General features: G+C 45.3%; 1 protein-coding gene across 17 annotated transcripts in view; it reads left to right on the forward strand.

Moving 5' to 3' along the window:
• Myt1l (myelin transcription factor 1 like) overlaps nt 1-20,193 on the forward strand; it is a 394,778-nt gene that overhangs the window by 249,796 nt on the left and 124,789 nt on the right. For 16 of the 17 annotated variants that reach the window (XM_026785931.1, XM_026785930.1, XM_026785939.1 and 13 more), the window contains exons 6-8: nt 2,807-2,861; nt 3,031-3,064; nt 3,400-3,462. In XM_026785931.1, coding sequence (XP_026641732.1) covers nt 2,807-2,861; nt 3,031-3,064; nt 3,400-3,462 — 152 coding nt within the window. The remainder of the gene's footprint in view (nt 1-2,806; nt 2,862-3,030; nt 3,065-3,399; nt 3,463-20,193) is intronic. The other variant, XM_026785937.1, reaches the window with a different exon arrangement.

A 20,193-nucleotide genomic window follows, 5' to 3' on the forward strand; every position in this document is an offset into this window, starting at 1 on the left:
AGGAGAAGGAGAAGAAGAAGAAGAAGAAGAAGAAGAAGAAGAAGAAGAAGAAGAAGAAGAAGAAGAAGAAGAAGAAGAAGAAGAAGAAGAAGAAGAAAGAAGAAGAAGACTTATTTGGCCACCTGAGCCTCTAGCTGTAGAAGTCAGTGTTCCTATCCCATTCCAGGCCCCCAGAGACGAGCAGGATCTGCCCTACCTTGGACTAGACATCCTTCCCTGAACCACAGCCAGGAGCATCCGAAGGAGCAGGTTTACTCACCAGATTCTGAATAAATGTGACAGACGACATGACAACTGTTCTCTTCTGAAATCAGGTGCAGACCCTGCTGACAGGAGCCTTTAGTGAGCACCACAGTCTGACCTGGGTTGGGTTTTTTTTTTTTAATGTCTGTTTCCTTTGCCTGGAATATCTTCTTTCCACTCCATTTTAACCTGAGACATCTGACTTCAATGCTCAGCTCTAACACGAGCCCCTCCAGCCTTCACCACAGTTCTCAGGATTCCTGGGTGAGCACATTGCTCAGCTCAATTTACCCTCACACTTTTAACTCAATTTGAAGTTCCTTGAAGAATAGGATTTTCCATGTCCCCTCCCACTGGATAACTTCACAGGGTCTTAAAAGATACACTGTTTCTACAGAACATGAAGTGTTCCCTTACGACAGGCATCACTCACTTGCCTCATTGGCCTTCTACATCTTTGCTAAGATTTTGCTTTATTTTAAAAAAATCTCATGCTAAATCACAATTACAGAGCCTCTATATGTCTGTCCCTTTGGGTGCTGTTTCCACTACAGCCCCGCACTAAGACAGCATTTAGAGGCAATAGGGTCCAACTGGAGAGAGGCCATGGTAGTATGAGACCCAAAAGATGCCTGAGAAACTCCTGTACCCTACAAAAACCCCCAACAGCATCTTGTGTACCTTTATTGCATCCATGTCTTCTCCCCTAGACAGTCATATTCGAGGAACAAGGTACCAGCTCACAGTGTTAGCAGGGCAGCATCTTAGCTAGCCTGTCTAGGCAGCCATGGAAGTCCTCTTAGCCCAGTCTTCTTGGTCCATCGTCTCGGAGTGCAGCTAAGTCATTCATTCTTCCATTACGTGTCTACCATGCACCCTACTCAGGCTACCATGGCCTGTGAACAGCGGTGCCACTGTCCCCCTTCTAATCACTACTGGCCTCATGGTGTTCCCTTCAAGGGCCACTATTCCTCTTTGATTCAGGAGATGTTCCTTTCAATACACTGCCTGTCATCTGTTACCACTAGGCCTGCAGTTTCTCAGAAAATGGATCCACCCACCCACCCACCCACCTATCTACCCATCCATTAACTTCAAATATCTTTGTTCAGGGATAAGCCACAGTCTCTTCCCATACATGGACGTGGGATTCTCAAGTAGCGTAGCATTCTATGAGCATGCACTAAGCAAGAGCTCTTCCCTTTTTGAGGCTATCCTTCATATGTTAAACCAGGTGCAGTGCTGGATCTGAAGCAAACAGGTCCGGTGAATAGATACTCAATTCACAGGATGAGCTTATGTTCCTTATTGTATGTGCTGCCCTGATGCCACCACATTGTATCCCTGGAGAGTCAGTGCAGATGCTCCAAGTTTGAGCAAAGGGCAGGTCCACCCACCAAGGTATACCTCTAGCCAGGTCGTGTTCATCTATGGGGTGCTCTATTCTAATGTGTCTCTTTTATAGGAGTAAGTGAATTTGATACATGATACATTGGACAAGGCATGGAATATGCCATCATGTCCGCCACCTTCTGCCCAGGAATCAGTCTGCCCATACGAGACATGGCAAAGAAATCACAGATAGAGTTAACAAATTATCAAATAACCCGAGAGATGATTTTATTGCTTGTGTCTTATAATCACTTATGTCAGCCTCTTATCAGACCCTCTGCTATATTGACTAGAATTATGTATAGGCCTATTGAGTGAATTTATATTCATTATATTAATAACAGTAATATAAATTAATATATTATGGAAATACTTGGTATTTATTAAGTTATTAGTAAATATTAACCTTATGGTTGTTTATCCCTATGGTTAAAATGGACATTACAGCATATGTGACTTTGCCATCCCTGAGTTCAGAACTTCAGGATTTTTCCATAGATGAAAGAAACAAAATTTTTTCTTACAAGATTGGTACAAAGTTCTAATGACGTAGAACCTGGACACTTAACATGGCAAAGGGTGTATCTGAGAGGAGAAAGGCTAGCAGGATGTCATCTGGGGCTTCCTTTCCATGTCAAATACCGTGTATATAGTGTGTCTGCCACAGGCAAAATCTGTGGCCACAGGCAAAATCTGTGGCCCTAAAAAGAACCTGGATGGTTTAGACTGAGCAACACGGGAATGAGGCCTCCAGCAGAATGAGTAACAAATTCTTTGGTATATTAACCCAGTTGGTTACAAGGAAAATCTAGATAACTTTTGCTTTCTTGTAAACATAATGATACAAAATACAGTGCAGGCAACCAAAGGTGTCCTGATTCAATCCTCAGGAGGAGAGTTGGATCCCTGGAGAGTCTTCCAAGTCCGTGGCTGCAGCGTGCAGAGACCTAGTGATTGGTAGATCAAGGTTCACTTCCCATTCCTAGATGAACGCACTGCAGATTGTTCAGCCCCTGCTTGCCCATGCCGCCCTGTGGAGGCCTTCCTTTATAGAACTACACAGGATTAATGATTAAGGTGACTACAGTACTAGGGGTAGTCAGAAGTGTTAGATATGGGTGGTCTGCATGCACAGGACAAGGGCACTGACCACTTGAAAATCTCTTCCCAGATGGACGTGGACGCTGAGGAGAAGCGCCATCGCACACGGTCCAAAGGGGTTCGAGGTGAGTTGGCACTTGCCATGTCTCTGAGGTTGGATGGGGACCTTCATCCCGAGGAGCTGCTGTGACAGTTCACTCTGATCCCCAACACTACTGCCATTTTGGTAGCTATCCGTGGGAGAAGAGTGTCGATGACACACAGTAAATGTTTGTGTTTCCCATCTTTCCGCAGTTCCTGTGGAGCCAGCCATACAAGAGCTGTTCAGGTCAGTGCTTTGTTGGGGAAAGGTGTTCCTAGCGGTGGTTGAGAAAGCTCAGGCCTCTGAAGGGGGCACTGTGCATAGGAACTCATTGGCAGCGTACTCATTGCCTGTCACAGTGGTGAAATTAACGCCCCTGAAACTGTAGACAGGAAGCATCCCTGCATCTCCTGCATCTCCTCCCTTGGTTAGTGCTCTTTCCCCTCCCCACCCTGCTTCCCCACCTCTCTCTCTCTCTCTCTCTCTCTCTCTCTCTCTCTCTCTCTCTCTCTCTGAGGCCTACCACCATCAGTGCCCACAGAAGCCCATGCATCTATGTAATGAGCTCTTTCCTGTTGCAGCTGTCCCACTCCTGGCTGCGATGGCAGTGGTCACGTCAGTGGCAAATACGCACGACACAGAAGGTAATGCCTGCCTTTTTCACAATGTGCTGTCTAAGAGGGCTTCTTTAGAGACCCAGTGCAAGTGAAGACATGTGGGTAGGTGTCTGGGGATATAGTGCATGCCATCCTTACCTTCTTTCCACATACTTCCCCATGGCCTTCCATCTCCTGGACAGTTCTCACAACATAAGTCGCTCTGTGTCACAGTGTTGGCAACATCAAACAAACAGGCACAAATTACGATAAGCCCCACATTCTCACCCGTGAGTCCATGCTGAGCATGCAGAGAGCTTGGGGCTTCCCATGATCCATGAGAAAGGCCCCGCCCCCTTCCCTTTCTCTTCATCTCTTCTTCTATTAGCTGAGGATCGTGCACCGGAGAAGGTAAATTAACACAAGAGCTGTTGAGCTTTATGAAGTAACGTTGGCACCGTCACCTGTGAGAGTTTGTGCTGGGAGACAGACTGAGGGGATGTCCAGACTGCTACAGGGGATGTTCACGCAGGGGGGATGAACGTTAGGACCGATCACCTCCATAGTCTTAGAAACAGATGGCCTTATCAGTCTCACAAATACTAGATCTCACATCCCTAATGGGGAGGGGGTGTGGCGAACAGCTGGAAGGAAGGAGCACCCTACACACTCCTGTCTCTAGCTGTCACACCCCTCCCATCCTCTCCGACAGGAAACATAGGTGGGTCCTGTTGTACCAAGGTCCCTGGCATGATAGACGAGGAGGGCTTGCAAGGCAGAAGGATACTGTTCTCACTTATTTTTCCAAAGTCAGGTCGAGGGGACTAAAGTCAACCTGTTCTCCAGACTTTCCATGTCTAGGCTGACGTCATTTGAGTCGGGTGCTGCCAGAGACACTCAGGGTGACCTCTCCTTTGTCCTCAATCTCTATTTTCTCTCCAGTGAAACAGTAATTTGTGGGTAAAATCAAGCTATTATTTTGATTGTCACTTTGTGAAATCAAAGGAAAATTCGTGAGTCATTCCCCAGTTCCCCCGTGATGGCACAGAAGGACACAGGGGATTGCTTAATGAGCGTCCATCACGAGATGGCTGTCTGGTTCCCCCATGACAATACCAAAGAAGGCATGGCCCACTTTTCTCTAGGAATCTTTAGTTTTAAATTATTAAGTTTAATATGTTGCATCATTATTCATACCATATAAAATTATAAATTGCTAAATCAGGTAATGAGATTGGTAACTAAATTATAAATTTTCCTCTGTGGCAAAGCACACATATAAGGTTCTTAGTCTTAGACAACATTATGTGCTCAACAGAAAAATAGTTGGCAAACTCTGAGGGGCGTCTATTTTCTCCTAATCATTTCTTCATTAGCTGATAGTTGAGCTTTATCACAGTTATGAAAATAAATTACTAAATTTGGTTAACAAATTTTAACTGGAATTGTGTTGGATATCATTTCATAGGCACAGTTTTGCAAAGAAAAAAAGAAAAAGAAAGACATCTCAAAGAACCACAAATATTCCTCTGGTTTTGATTCTGTGGACAAATAATTGCCATGCATATGGGTTTGTGCTGTGGTATTTCAGGGCATGCCCGCAGTGAGCGCTGATCAAGGGAGAGGTTGCCACTCTCTTCTCCCACTATGCTACCACACCTTCAGATTCCCCACTAAGGTGAATCCCTGGAAGGTGTAGATTGATGTGGCCATGAGTGATGTATATTCCCGTCTTTCCATGGTTGTGTGCTCTGCTTATGCACGGTTTCTGAGGGAGATCTGAAGGCAGTTTGCTCTCATATTCCATTTCAAAGTTGATCCTGCCATGAGGCAACCAGGTGGACTGGGAGAAAGACCCAGAACCATGCCAAGTAACAAAAGTTCCCCACAAGCTGGTTCACATAGAAACGATGTTTCCATCTGATCCCAATTCATTCCCTCCTGTTTGAATGGAAATGTTCACCAGTATATACGCAAGCAATGTGCTATGGGTGGAAGCCCCTGTACCACTGATGAAGCCACAAGACAGGAGTGATCTGGTTGACGGTGACCTCCAGGGTACTCAGGTCACTGGTAAGAACTGCTAAGCAAAGCCAAGAGAAAATGCATCTTAATATCTTGGGGCTTCTGGTATGTCAGGGTTAGATTTTGGTTGTGCCTAACTTTGACTTTTCTGCTTTTTGTTTGTTTGGTTGGTTGGTTGGTTTCTCTTTTGTTTGTTTGTTTTTGTTTTTCTCTAAGACAAGGTTTCTCTACATAGCTTTGGAGCCTGTCTTTGAACTAGCTCTTGTAGCCCAGGCTGGCCTCAACCTCAAAGAGATCTGCCTGCCTCTGCCTCCCCCCCTCCAGGCGTGGGCCATCACTGTGGTGATTTTTCTGGTTTTAAAGTTACTTCCAGCTGCAGTAGTTCCCTCTCCTGAGACCTGTCCATTCTCGCGGTACCTGCACACAGTCTACCAGGCCAGTTGTGTTGCCTGTGAAGGCTGCTGATGTGGCTTGGATATAGGACTTGTCTTAGGGATAGACAGACATGGGAGTCACCGCCTTGTATGGATGAAATTATCTCCCCTTTCTAACCTCCCTTTCTAACCTTTCAGCAATGTATTTCTAGTCAAATGCATTCTCCTTGAGGCTGTAAATTCACTCAGTTTCTATGTCCTCTTGGTTCATTTGTTATTTTTTATTGTTTTTTTTACTGAACTATAATTTTTTCTCTGTTCCCCTTCCTTCCCCCCCCCCCTCTTTCTAGCCTCTCCCATGATCCCCACGCTCCCAAGTTACTCATGAGATCTTGTCTTTTTCTACTTCTCATGTAAATTAGACCCATGTACATCTCTCATAGGGTCCTCTTTGTTGTCTAGATTCTCTGGGACTGTGAATTATAGGCTGATTTTTCTTTACTTTACATCTAAAAGCCACTTATCCATGAATACATATTATATTTGTCTTTCTAGGTTTGGGTTACCTCACTCAATATGATGTTTTCTAGCTCCATCCATTTGCCTACAAATTTCAAGATGTCTTTTTTTCTGCTGTGTAGTACTCCATTGTGTAAATGTACCACATTTTCCTTATACATTCTTCAGCTGAGGGGCATTTAGGTTGTTTCCACGTTCTGGCTACGACAAACAATGCTGCTATGAACATAGTTGACCACATGTCCTTGTGGTACAACTGAGCATCCTTTGGGTATATACCCAAAAATACTACTGCTTGGTCTTGAGGACAGTTGTTTCCTAATTTTCTGAGAAATTGCCATATTGATTTCCAAAGTGGCTATACTAGCTTGCACTCCCACCAGCAATGCAGGAGTGTTCCCTTTACTCCACAACCTCTCCAGAATAAGTTGTCACCAGTGTTTTTGATCTTGGCCATTCTTACAGGAGTAAGATGAAATCTCAGAGTTGTTTTGATTTGCATTTCTCTGGTGACTAAGGATGTTGAGCATTTCCTTAAGTGTCTTTCAGCTATTTTAGCTTCCTCTGTTGAGAGTTCACTGTTTAGGTCTGTACTTCATTTTCTTATTGGATTATCCATTTTTTTGATGACCAATTTATTGAGTTCTTCGTATATTTTGGAGATCAGCCCTCTGTCCAATGTGGGGTTGGTGAAGATCTTTTCTCATTCTATAGGCTGCAATTTTGCCTTGTTGACCACGTCCTTTCCTTTACAGAAGCTTCTCAGTTTCAGGAGGTCCCATTTATTGTTTCTCTCAGTGTCTGTGCTACTGGGGTTGTATTTAGGAAGTGGTCTCTTGTGCCAATGCATTCATGTGTACTTCCCTCTTTCTTTTCTATGAGGTTTAGTGTGTTTGGCTTTACGCTGAGGTCTTTAATCCATTTGAGTTTTATGCATGGTGATAGATACAGATATATTTTTATTCTTCTACTTGTTGTTATCCAGTTATGCCAGCACCCTTTATTGAATAATGAAATATTTTTTTCCATTTTATATTTTTTGCTTCTTTGTCAAAGATCAGGTGTTTGTAGGTGTGTGGATTGATATCACAGTCTTTGATTCAGTTCCATTGGCCCTCCTGTCTGTTTTTATGCCAATTCCAGGCTGTTTTCAGTACTGCAGCTCATTAGTAGAGTTTAAAGTCAGGGATTGTGATGCCTCTAGAAGTTCCTTTATTGTACAGGATTATTTTGGTTATCCTGAGTTTTGTTTTTTTTTTGCTTTTCCATATGAAGTTGAGTATTGTTCTTTCAAGTTCTGTGAATAATTTTGCTGAGATTTTGATAAGCAGCTCACTCATGAACAAAATGATGCAAAAATACTGAATAAAATACTGGCAACCCGAATCTAAGAACACATCAGAAAAATCATCCACAGTGACCAAGTCCACAGATGCGGGGATGGTTCAACATATAAAAATCTGTCAATGTAATCCACCACATAAACAAACTGAAAAAAAAAAACCATGATTATTTCATTAGATGCTAAAAAAAGCCTTCCACAAAATCCCTTCGTGATAAAGGTCTTGGAGAGAGCAGAGATACAAGGAACATATTTAAACATAATAAAGGCAATATACAACAAGCAACAGCCAACATCAAACTAAATGAAGAGAAACTCACAGCGATCCCACTGAAATCAGGAACAAGACAAGGTTGTCCACTCTCTCCATATCTATTCAATATAGTTCTTGAGGTCCTAGCTAGAGCAATAAGACAACAGAAGGAGATCAAGGGGATACAAATCAGCAAAGAAGTCAAACTCTCACTTTGCTGATGATATGATAGTTTACCTATGCAACCCCAAGAATTCTACCAAGAAACTTCTACAACTTATAAACACTTTGAGTAATGCAGCAGGAAAAAAAGATTAACTAAAAAAATCAGTAGCCCTGTTTTACACAGATGATAAATGGGCTGAGAAAGAATTCAGAGAATCACGGTGCTATTTTAATATGTTGAAATGTTTCTTTGAACATGCACAAAATGACAAGAGGTGTATGTCGGCAGTCCATGTTATGAAGAAAAAAATCAGTATGTGTGTGGTGTGGAGGAAGCCATGGTAAAATACTGTCTATTATAGTCCTTTATTTTAATTAAGAAAATCAATACTTTCTCACCCTTTCTTTGAGTTTGCTGTCTCTGCTTTGCAGGCACAAATGGCGCGGCTCTGTGTGTTCATCAAGTCTCCTTGTAGATGCTGACTCTGTCACAGCAGATGAGAAGGTTGGGTGTCCTAGTATGATGGAGACAGGGGCATGGATTTCAGAGGAATGGGGAATACAGCAGAACTGGTCACTGGGTAAACTTAGGAATGGAGACAGTAAGTTGAGAGCAATTCACAATGTAAGATTTGTATTTAAATATTAGGATCAGAGTAGGGTTATATTATGCATTTGGGGATGTTTTGTATCACTTCCTATATTGTATCTTAACAAAAGATAAACTGCTTATAGGTATTTGTTTGTGTTAATTGCTCATAATAATTCATAATCTCTGGTAAACCTACATCCAGCTGAACAATTAGATGATAAACTGAAAGTTAAGCTAGTAAAACATATAAAAGAAATAAAAACATAGTTTATCAGAAATGCAGGATATGTCATGGTTCATAAGGTATTAAATTCAGTATGAGACTCCTGGCATCCAGGGCAAAAATGAGAAAGAGGAGTGCTAGATGCCCAGTATCTAGCAGAAGCATGGGTGCTAGACACCCAGGTGCTAGACGCCCAAGTGCTAGACGCCCAGGTGCTTAGATGCCCAGGTGTTATATGCCCAGGTGCTAGACGCCCAAGTGCTGGACGCCCAGGTGCTTAGATGCCCAGGTGTTATATGCCCAGGTGCTAGATGCCCAGGTGTTTGGCAGAAGCATGGCATCACTCCCTCTGAGCAACACCCTCTTGGCACCAAGCACAAGTGTATCTGAATGGATTGCTGACAGCAGAGATCCAAGCTCAGCTGACACTCTGATGCCCACCCCACCCCCCACCCCCATCAGTTAATCTGAACTTGACTTCTCAGCACATTATCAGATAGGAAGCATGGTGACCTTCAGAACTGTCACTAGTCTGTGGACACAAGTCTGATTTTGGTCCCATATGTGGTTTCATGTCACTAGCTGTGAATATAGCAAAGACAGGCATGCAAGGATGGGACTTGACAAAGTGTCCCCTAAGGACTGGAGGCAGAACTTCTTCTATTCTGAATCGTCTGGTCTCTTCCATGCACAGTGAAAATGGCCTCCTTTTGTCACCTACCCTGTTCCTCTACTATTCTAAGACTTCCTGCCTTGTGCTAAGAAAATGTAGAGACACCTGGGAATCCCCAAGGTAAGGTCTAAACAGAGCTTCCCTTCTCAGATACACACAGTAAACCGCAGTCTTCCTGAGTTCCCGAAGGGTCGTCTTAGGTCCCAAAGCCTGGCCCCACATGCCCAGGCTGGCTTGTAGGACCTGTGCACATTTAAAGTGTCAAAGACCAGACCTTTCTTGCATGCCAGCAGTTACGTTTTGGTGGGAGACATGGAACATCACAGGCGTGATGTTCAATAATCTGTTAAATGACTTCCTTCTGACCTTACCGAGCAGGTGAGAGGCTGACGTTTAACAACTCCTTAAGTGGCTCACTGTGAACTTCTCTGAAAGTGTAGAGGACCCTGCGTAGGCTTCAGAAAGACCCTGGCAGAGGACAGACACAGAGTGGGATCTGGGTTTTGTACACCGCTGATGTCCTCCCCCAAACTGAAGGCTGGTTTTCTTTGGCTTCCTTGCTGACAAGTGAAAGAAACCACTGCCAGCCTGGGCTGTGTGAGTGTGGGTTCTCTGTGGGTGTGAGCCTGGGCTGTGTGAGTAGGGGTGTGAGTGAGGGTTATGTATGTGAGAGAGAGCTTGGGGTGTGTGAGTGTGGCCCAGCTACCTCATCAAAGGTTTTGTCATTCATCTGGAGTGTGTTGTGAACTGACCCTGGGACACGAACTATAAAGCCAGATGTCAAAAGATTTCCCCAGAAATCTATTTTTCATCCTCAAAATACTTGTTACTCTATTTTCATTAATATATTATCAATTTTCCAACAAAAGATGAAATAATAATGATGTTTTATTAGTACTTACTGCATAGTGCTATTAAACGCAGTTTAAGAATTGGAATTTCAACTTTCCTTACAAAAAATTGTTAGGTGTTTATGCTTGAAATGAATTAGATTTGCTTGTGAATAAATGATTTCTATCAAAGCCTCCCACACACCCAAGGGTGGGCAGTCAAGGGCTCATAGCCTGGACACATTTGTTACCTGCGTGCTTCATGAGCCTTCCTGACCTATTTGACAGTTAACCGAGTTGGTTTACACTGAGCTCTTTACTGAGATTTTAAAATCGCGTCTTAGCCGAGCATGGATTCCTGCTTATCTGGTAAACATAACTTGGCCTTGTGGTCTCTGAGCACCTCACAAGCACCCTGAAGTTAGGAGAGGAGAATGGCTATATTTCAGCCCTCTCCAATTTAGAAAATACTAAGCTAAATCTCTCAGTTCGCATCTTTAAATTTACAAGCTGCAAATGGTAGCTTTTCTTTTTTTTTTATTAGGAAATTACTGGATCCTCTCTGGCTTGTTGTGCGTACTCCTTGTTCAAATTCTCTTCCATTTCACGCACCTTTCCACCCACCAGCATGATTGCCAGGGCAGCCGGTGGGTGAATAATTGCCTGTCTTCACAGGAGCTTGCTTGGGAGCTAAAGTGGAGGGCTGGCTTCCTGATGTATGCATGCCTCATTTGGATTCTGCCAACAGCCTCGGGGTGATATTATTCATGCCTTGACAGAGAGCACTCACTAAAAGCTTTGGAACCCAGCCAGGTACTGGCTGAGAGATAGGGGAGCATTGCAGCTTGCAACTGAGAGGAGCATCCATAATCCAAAAAAAAAAAAAAAAAGAAGAAGAAGAAGAAAGAGAAAGGAGAAGGAAGAAGGAACAGAGAGAGTCCCTATGCCATCCTCTGCTTTCCCTGGTTCCATGTAGATAGAAATTTCATTTGCATTGAAATAAAACACCCTAAAAATAATTGCATTTTTTCCTAACCACGCTTGAAAGTTTAACGCAATTTTCCACGTTTAATTGCAAAGCTGATTTTAATTAGTAAGGCCCCGCATGTGAAAAATGAAGATCCACTTGGGTGCGTGGATACATTGCAGCGTCTGCCGGATGTTCTAATTAACGACGGGCTGCCTTGCAGCAGGGCGCGCCGTGGGATGCTTATAAGGGATGCAGTGCACACAGCCACCTAGCCAGCCTCTCTCTGTTTACTCCCCTCCGTTCTTTATGAGGCATCATTGTGCCTGCCGTCACCCCATCCATAAGCTTTATGGCATGCCTGTCCTTTTTACTGTTTGTCACCGATTCTGTAAATCACAAGTTAGGGCATACATATTTTAACATTAATTTAAGAGCAGACCACAGCAGCACAAAGAGAAGAAATGTTGAAACCTAGGGATTTATTTGGGTGAAGTAGCTGTTCCCAATCACGGCTGCTCTGGGGCTAGACTGTGAGCTGTCTCTATGCAGATGCATTTGGGTGCTGTCATTTTGGACTGCGGTAGCAGATAACCTTTATTATCCTAGTAAATCCTTTATTTTAAAAAGCCTCTTGGCCATTTTCCTGAGGAAACAGTCAGCCTGCTGCTGTTTGCCACACATCTGGCCCTGCCTCCTCTGTGATTTGGAGGACTTGATACACAAAACAAACATATGTTTACACACATTCTTGATGTTTGAAAAACTGAATATATATATGTATATATTAATAATTCTACATTCAAAGAGAAGTAGCATAAATATTTTCAGGCAAGGAGCTCATGTCCTGGCAGAGGACCTAAGGGCCTGTGACTTAACAGGCCACATCTGGATTGAGCAATTATCTCAGTCTGACACCTTGCCTGATGATCAGACATGGGTGATCTTAGCAGCTTTGGACATCAACAAAGTGTACAGGAATGGTGGATAGATAGAGTGGGTAGGGCTGGTGCTGACCTGCCAAAAGGTCCATGGTTCACTCAGATTCATTTGTATAGGAATCATAAGAAATAGCAGCTACTTCATATGCCCAGAGAGGACTCCTGAGAAGGCTGTGGGTTGCCTACATGCAGGTGGCCGAGGAGCTGGCTCAGCTGTACAGTTAAGAAACACTATCCTGCCGGGCGATGGTGGCACACGCCTTTAATCCCAGCACTCGGGAGGCAGAGGCAGGCGGATCTCTGTGAGTTTGAGATCAGCCTGGTTTACAGAGCTAGTTCCAGGACAGGCTCCAAAGCCACAGAGAAACCCTGTCTCGGAAAAAAAAAAAAGAAACACTATCCTTCAGGGACCCAGTGGTGTGACCCCAGCTAGTTCTCACCTGAGAGGTGGTGTCTGCTGAGGAAAGCATTCTTATAGTTGGTTCTTAGCTGCATCTTCTCAGCAGTGTGTGGCCCTACTTAACAGAGAGGTGGGGAGATAGAGATCCAGAGCAGGGAGGTGAAGGAAGGTTGGCTTCCGGTCAGGCTGATTTAAGATGGTTCTGCTGACTGCACCATTACCAGCTGATTCAGGATCTCCAGTCAGTACCTAATCTGTGTCATGTCCCTGTTACAAAATGCCTCAGGCTGGACTCTATAGCAGAAGGGGTTTTGACCATTGACCTTACATGTGGAGCCTGAAAAAAAAGGGGGGGGGCCCTCACATTGTTAGGCAGGAAAGCGGAGGCTAGCGGAGGCCCAGCAGCTCAAGAACTTGTTCAAGCTCTCTAAGCCTGAGCCCAGAGGGCAGTGTCCCAGGTGGCTGGGTCCCCTGACTGATGCCTCTCCTGTGAGGTCCATCATTTTAAAGGCATCAGCATCACAGTGCACCCAATAGGAGGAGCAGGCACTTCTCAACCATGACTCACAGTAGAGGCTTTCAGAGGACCCTGCGTTAGGAGCAGTATTGCATTCTTGTGCCTCACACTCATATCGAGGGCCGTTCATGGATTAGGAAAGCAGTTATCATTTTGATTCACGATGAGAAGGTGGAGGACTAATTAGAAGAGCCTTCTAGACCGTCTTCCAAAGACCTGTTATTTCTTCTCTGTGTTCTCCCCTGCCTTACAGAGAACCATGCTGTCAAAGTTTGGTAACAAAAGATGGTTGGAAAACAAACTTCAAAGTTAGTAAAGAACTACTGCACATACTGGCTTTGGGGGAGCCTAGGCAGTTTGGATGCTCAACTTACTAAACCTGGATGGAGGTGGGCAGTCCTTGGACTTCCCACAGGTCAGGGAATCCTGATTGCTCTTCAAGCTGATGAGGGAGAGGGACTTGATCGGGGGAGGGGGAGGGAAATGGGAGGCGGTGGCGGGGAGGAGGCAGAAATCCTTAATAAGTAAATAAATTTAAAAAAAAAGAAAACTTTAAAGGAAGCAATCCTCCCTTCTGACTGTGGCATTGATCCAATGGGATTGCAGTATTCTGCATAGCTTTAGATGTTGCCAGAGGTACATATTAGCTTATGAGATCCATCACCAACCCTCCACCTGGGGACACAGAAGTAGGGGTGAACCCACCCCACAGGCCATTGTTCCTACCGCAAGTGCTCTTTCCATTCTCCTGTGGTCGCCTCATACACACCACAGAAAAACAGCTGTAGCTGCCCCAGACTCTAAAACACTTTGGGATATGAGAGCCATTTTCATATCTCTAGGGCTCCACAAGGTTCCACGGTCCTTCTGGAGCCAGCTACAATGGACAGAGTCTCCCTAAGCACCTAACCAAGCTGTGAACAACTGTGAAGCTGAAGAACAACTGTTCTTCAGTGTCCCAAGGACTCTTGCTCTGAGTTTGAAAAGGACACCAAAAAGAGCATTGTTGACCAAACAGTCCTGCTAGAAAAGGAGATGGTGCCCAGGAAGGCAGCAAATAAGGTCAACCCAGACTACCTTAAGTGTCCACCCCGTCCTGATCCCATCTGGGATTTGACAGTGAATGAGGAGTGAAGTCCTGACTGCCCTGATACAGAGTGTGTATAGAGCAAGAACTCAGAGTCAAACTATATTTGTATAGTGTTGCGGGAGGTCCTTCAGCTCCTCCAGCCTATAGCCGCTGAGATACCAGCCCATTGGGGCGTGGTCTCTCTCCCTTTAAAAAAGCGGCCACTTCCCTCTCCTCTCTCTCTTCACTTCCTGCTCCACTGGCGACTAGGCTCCCTTCCTGGTTGTGCAGAAGGCTGTTGTCTGTGACGGAGATCTGTAAGTTTTTTCCCCTTTAAATAAATACCACCCTATTAATCATAATTCCAAACTGCTGTGGCATTGTTTGTTACTTACACCTTCAGTATAGCAACCCTATACAAATTGGGTGAACACCCCTGCTCTGATGTCCCCAGAATGTATAGCCCACCCAGTGTCCTCACCCTGCCCCAGCACCCCCACTCAGTACCACTACCCTGAGAACGAGACCCACACACAAACACTAGTGACTGGGATTGTGACTCCAACTGGCAGTGGCCGAGATTTCACTTTGATTTAGACCATGGATGCATTTGTGTAGCTGGGTACTGAAGGACAGTCTACAAAATATGGCTTCTCCCTGGGGAAGGGGAGGACATCAGGGACACATGGAACATAGAATGAGCCAGTTTTCCAGGTCAGCCACCAGCTAACTGCAGGTTCTGGAGGGCCAGCACACATTCGGAGACCTACAAGGTATTGCGGACACCTCCCATTTTTATACAGCTTCTCCTACTGCCTTCATAGCACCCCAGTGGAGAACAAAGGAAAGGCCTCGAGGCTAGAAGCTAATCAGGATGTCTGCTGGAGACCATGAAAACCCTTCAGGACTCTCTCCTTCCCCATTGAAAAAGGACTCATGTTGTCTCTGGAGCTTCTGCTGCCCTGAGCACATTGGGATAAGTCACCCTCCTTGCTGTGGAGAGCTCACAGTGCCACTGTGTAATTCCGGGCTCTGCAACCTGTTCCTTTCTCTCAGTGGCTACTCTGCAGGGCTGTACATAGCAGCTAATGCTATATGGGAGGACACAGAAAGATGCTGCCTGTACAAAAGGATTCATTTCCTGAGACTCCAGGGAGGACGGAGCAGAGACACACAAACCTCCTGGATGTAATTCTTCCCATTAATAATTCATCTCGCTGCGCTCTTGCCAACTTCTTATCACCCCAGCCAATCAGGTGGTTCAGTGTACTCTGAATGACACCTTGGCTCCCAGCTGACACAAGAGAAAGGTAACAGGAAAGTGTAACATTCTCCCTCAGAAAAGCGGAGGGGTCTTGTGCCTACCAATCTCACTAAGGACAAGATTGGGAAATGAGATACAACAGGACCATGCAGAAATGGGGGGGGGGCCTTCCCACACCTAGGAGCTGGCCTGTGGCTATGCCTCCTGAGTACGGTCAGGATCCGCCCTCCCCTGAGCCTCCATGGCCATCATAATTAATTCTCCAGCCACAACTAGGGGACGGTGGGACACAGAAGTGCTCTAAGGAGTTAGCAAGGCTGATACAGCAGAGGTTACCTCCTAATCAGCCATATCAAAGGACATATCCAGCCTACAAGATGGAGCCAGTTTCTTCCCCCTTGGGGATTCCTGGATCCTCAGAATCCCCTGGAAATAAGAGTCCAAGCACAGAAGCAATGGCCTTCTGAGATGCTCATCACAGCGGGCCCGGTCCCCTCATCACTATGACTCAAAGCTTTTGGCCACAGCCTTCCCTCTTCACGTTTCTTCCTACTCAGTCTGGAGATGGTCTCTCTTTCCTCCAGCCTCGCTCAACCACCCACACAGTCGCTTACACCAAAGTGGACCAGCAGGTTAGTAAAAATAGGACAGTACCTATAGTGAGTGAGCAAGGAACCCAGCCTTCCCTGAGGCAATGACAAACATCTTGCATTGACCTAGCTTGTTTCAAACAAATTTGAAAATGTGGGGTGGGAGAATCCAGCCCAGAATCTTTTACTATTCCACTACTGTGGGAGCGAGTCTGTCTATCAGCTATCTCTTAGTCTTAGACCTAGGCGTACACAGGGCTGCCAGGACAGCAGGACCCCTAACTGCAGGGCAGTTTTCAAGACTCTGGGAAGAAAAAGGGCAGCTGAAAAGGAGTGGATTATGTAAGTGCCCTTCGTGGGCTCCCAGGGTACGCAGGTGGTAGGAGAAATCACAGAAACACTGAGGTTGTCTCAAACTTGAATTTCAAATAAAGGTCGAGCATGCTTCTTAAATAAGGACAAGTGTGAACTGTAGCAGCCCCCTGGGGATGGGGTGCGTCTGTTATTGTCACATATTAGAGTTCTCGTAGTCAGTTTCTATCACCTGACCTCATGTGATTCTCGTATTGCGGACAACACCTAAGTGTTTGGTGTAGTATTTTTGCTAATACCTTCAGGGCCTTGGTTTGCCCTGGGGAATAGAATAGCCTTATACAACTGGGTGAAGGACATGGAGACTCAGTGTTAGGTTTTCTCACCTGTAGGATGGGGTCTGGCAATACCATATTCCTAGAGCAGAAGATCAGGACATCCTTATTGTTCCCTGGAAAGAGGATGCTGTGTAATCATGTCTAAAATACTTCCTGCTATTTCAGAAAACAACCACCTTTTTTAAAGACTGATGACTTTACTTAGAAGGTCTTTGCAAGAGCATTCTGGGGGACAGGATGGTTAGCATGTTAAGCAAAGTCTTTCCCTTTCTGAGAATGAGCCAGCCTCCCAAGGTACTTAATCTCAGGTTGGGCCAAGGTGTGACTGAGTCTCTCTAGCTCAGTCAAAGAACAGGCTACTGGGAAATGGACAAGCATGGGACCCAGAACTCAGCAGTCACCTGTTCAGCCTTTAGCTCTAGACCCAGGCCTGAGGAGAGGAACTGAGGGATAGCCCTTCATAGCCACCTCAAACCATAATGACAAAATTTGTCACAGCATGCCCTCTGGGCATCTTGCACCTATTATGGTCAGACTGGTCTTAGCTATATGAGGCCCTCAGTCACTGTGTCAGTCACCTAGAAAATTTCTTTATCCATCTACTAGACCCAGTATAAAGGAGAACTAGGCTCTGGCCATTGGATGGGGCATGGCCAAATATGTGGACAGGGCCTGAAGGTCCCATGAGGGACCACACATGTAGAAGTGGTGAACAGAGCCTTTGATACCTGTTGGCCTCTCATTCAGTCAGGCTTTATCAGGTTTAACTTCAGTATAAAGGTAAAGTTCTTGTCTCTAGATGATAAAATGAAGTCACCCAGCTCTTTGCAGACTGACATGTCATGGGAAAAGATCCGAAAGGGCAGGGGCTACCCCCGCTCTATCTCTTGGCACTCTCTGAAGGTTCACATAAAGGGAGCAGACAGCCCTCTCTCTTGTATCTCCCTCCCTCTCTCTCTCTCTCTCTCACACACACACACACACACACACACACACACACACACACACACACACACACACACTGCCATCTCTGCAGTCCTTTTCCCATGGAGACTTCCTCTTATCACATCTGTCTGTGGAATAAACTCAGAGTTCTTCCAAATCCCGGACACCTGTCCTTTGTAGGTCAGTCCTGAACTCGCCTGCCCCTTCTAGAGCTGTGCATAAACAGTCTGTCTGTGCAAAGGGTGTTCTGATTAATTTAACTTTCTAGAAAATGAGCCCTCTCTGCCGTTCCTGTCTAGTGAAGCTGTGTCTACTGACTTTCCCGCACAGGAGTCCATGCTGAGGCACTGTGGCTTAGGAGGCAGGGGGAGGCAGGTCCCTTGCCTGTCAGAGCTCCTCTAGGGCTGAACCATGCCCCTAACACCTCAGGGATGCCTGAGAGGGAAAGACTTTCCACGGTGCATATGGCTGCCACTAATGTCCAGGGAGTAGAGAAACAAATGACACAAAAAGTCAATCTTTATGCCTGAGTGTCCTGAAAGGCATTAGCAATTTATGTCATTAATGAGGGCCACAGGACTGTAATTTTTTATTAAAAATTCCCCCCTCCTCCCCGCCTCCCTTTTCCCTCCCCCTCCCCCCACTCCCCACCCCTTCCTCTCCAGTCCAAAGAGCAGTCAGGGTTCCCTGCCCTAGGGAAGTCCAAGGTCCTTCCCCCTCCATCCAGGTCTAGGAAGGTGAACATCCAAACAGGCTAGACTCCCACAAAGCCAGTACATGCAGTAGGATCAAAACCTAGTGCCATTGTCCTTAGCTTCTCAGCAGCCCTCATTGTCCGCTATATTCAGAGTCCAGTTTTATCCCATGCTTTTTCAGTCCCAGTCCAGCTGGCCTTGGTGAGCTCCTGTTAGATCAGCCCCACTGTCTCAGTGGGTGGGTGCACCCCTCGCGGTCCTGACTTCCTTGCTCATGGTCTTCCTCCTTCTGCTCCTTATTTGGACCTTGGGAGCTCAGTCCAGTGCTCCAATGTGGGTCTCTGTCTCTATCTCCATCCATCGCCAGATGAAGGTTCTAAGGTGATATGCAAGATATTCATTAGTATGGCCATAGGATCGGGCCATTTTAGGCTCTCTCTCCTCAGCTGCCCAAGGACCTAGCTGGGAACATCTCTCTGGACCCCTGGGAACCCCTCTAGAGTCAATTTTCTTGCCAACCCTAAAATGGCTCCCTTAATTAAGATATATACTTCCCTGCTCCCATATCCACCCTTCCTTTATCCCAACCATCCCATTCCCCAAGCTCTCCCCATCCTCCCTTTCTCTCCCCATCTCCCCTTTCCCCCATCCCACCCCACCCCCCGGTTCCCAATTTTTGCCCAGCAATCTTGTCTACTTCCAATATCCAGGAAGATAACTATATGTTTTTCTTTGGGTTCACCTTTTTATTTAGCTTCTCTAGGATCATGAATTATAGGCTCAATGTCCTTTATTTATGGCTAGAAACCAATTGTGACTGAGTACATCCCATGTTCATCTTTTTGGGTCTGGGTTACCTCACTCACGATAGTGTTTTCTATTTCCACCCATTTGCATGCAAAATTCAAGATGTCATTGTTTTTTACCACTGAGTAGTATTTTAATATGTATATATTCCACACTTTCTTCATCCATTCTTCCATTGAAGGGCATCTAGGTTGTGTCCAGGACTGTATTTTTATATCATCTAAAAACAATACAAATAAAAGCAGGAATTAAAGGATTTTTTAATTAGAATATGTTTTCTTAAATTTTTCCAGAGATGGGGGTAAAATCAAGAAAACAAAATAATCCTCACAATTAGAAATAAATAACAATTTTTGTGATTACTCAAGTTTTAATTATTTTTTTTTTTTTTGGTTTTTTTCAAGACAGGGTTTCTCTGTGGCTTTGGAGCCTGTCCTGGCACTAGCTCTGTAGACCAGGCTGGTCTCAAACTCACAGAGATCCACGTGCCTCTGCCTCCCGAGTGCTGGGATTAAAGGCGTGCGCCACCACCGCCCGGCTCAAGTTTTAATTATTAAACTTGGGTTTGAAATCACTACTGGGGAGTCTGTATCCAAGAGGCAGTTCTTCCCGCCTGTGCCCTGCAGGCAGGTCTTAGAGTTGGTCCCACTCTGATGGCACTCGGCACTCAGCCAGCCCCAGCATGCAGCCACTGACCTTGCACAGCACCTCCTCCAGGCACAAAAACAAGCAATAGACTCGACACAAGGTAGTGCAGGGCTTTGTAGAAGAGTGGAGACAGAGAAGATGGGATGAGAGTGTGGAGCTGTGCTCTCAAGCAAATGACCCTGATGAGTTTGGAAACTTATCTTTCTTTATCTTAGAAATGACAGCATTTAGTCAAGAATCACAAGTTTGAAGCGATTACCAACTTTTATGAACATATAGAAGATACTGTG

Source organism: Microtus ochrogaster, linkage group LG3 (assembly GCF_000317375.1).
Source record: "Microtus ochrogaster isolate Prairie Vole_2 linkage group LG3, MicOch1.0, whole genome shotgun sequence".
NCBI classification, from domain to species: Eukaryota; Metazoa; Chordata; class Mammalia; order Rodentia; family Cricetidae; genus Microtus; species Microtus ochrogaster.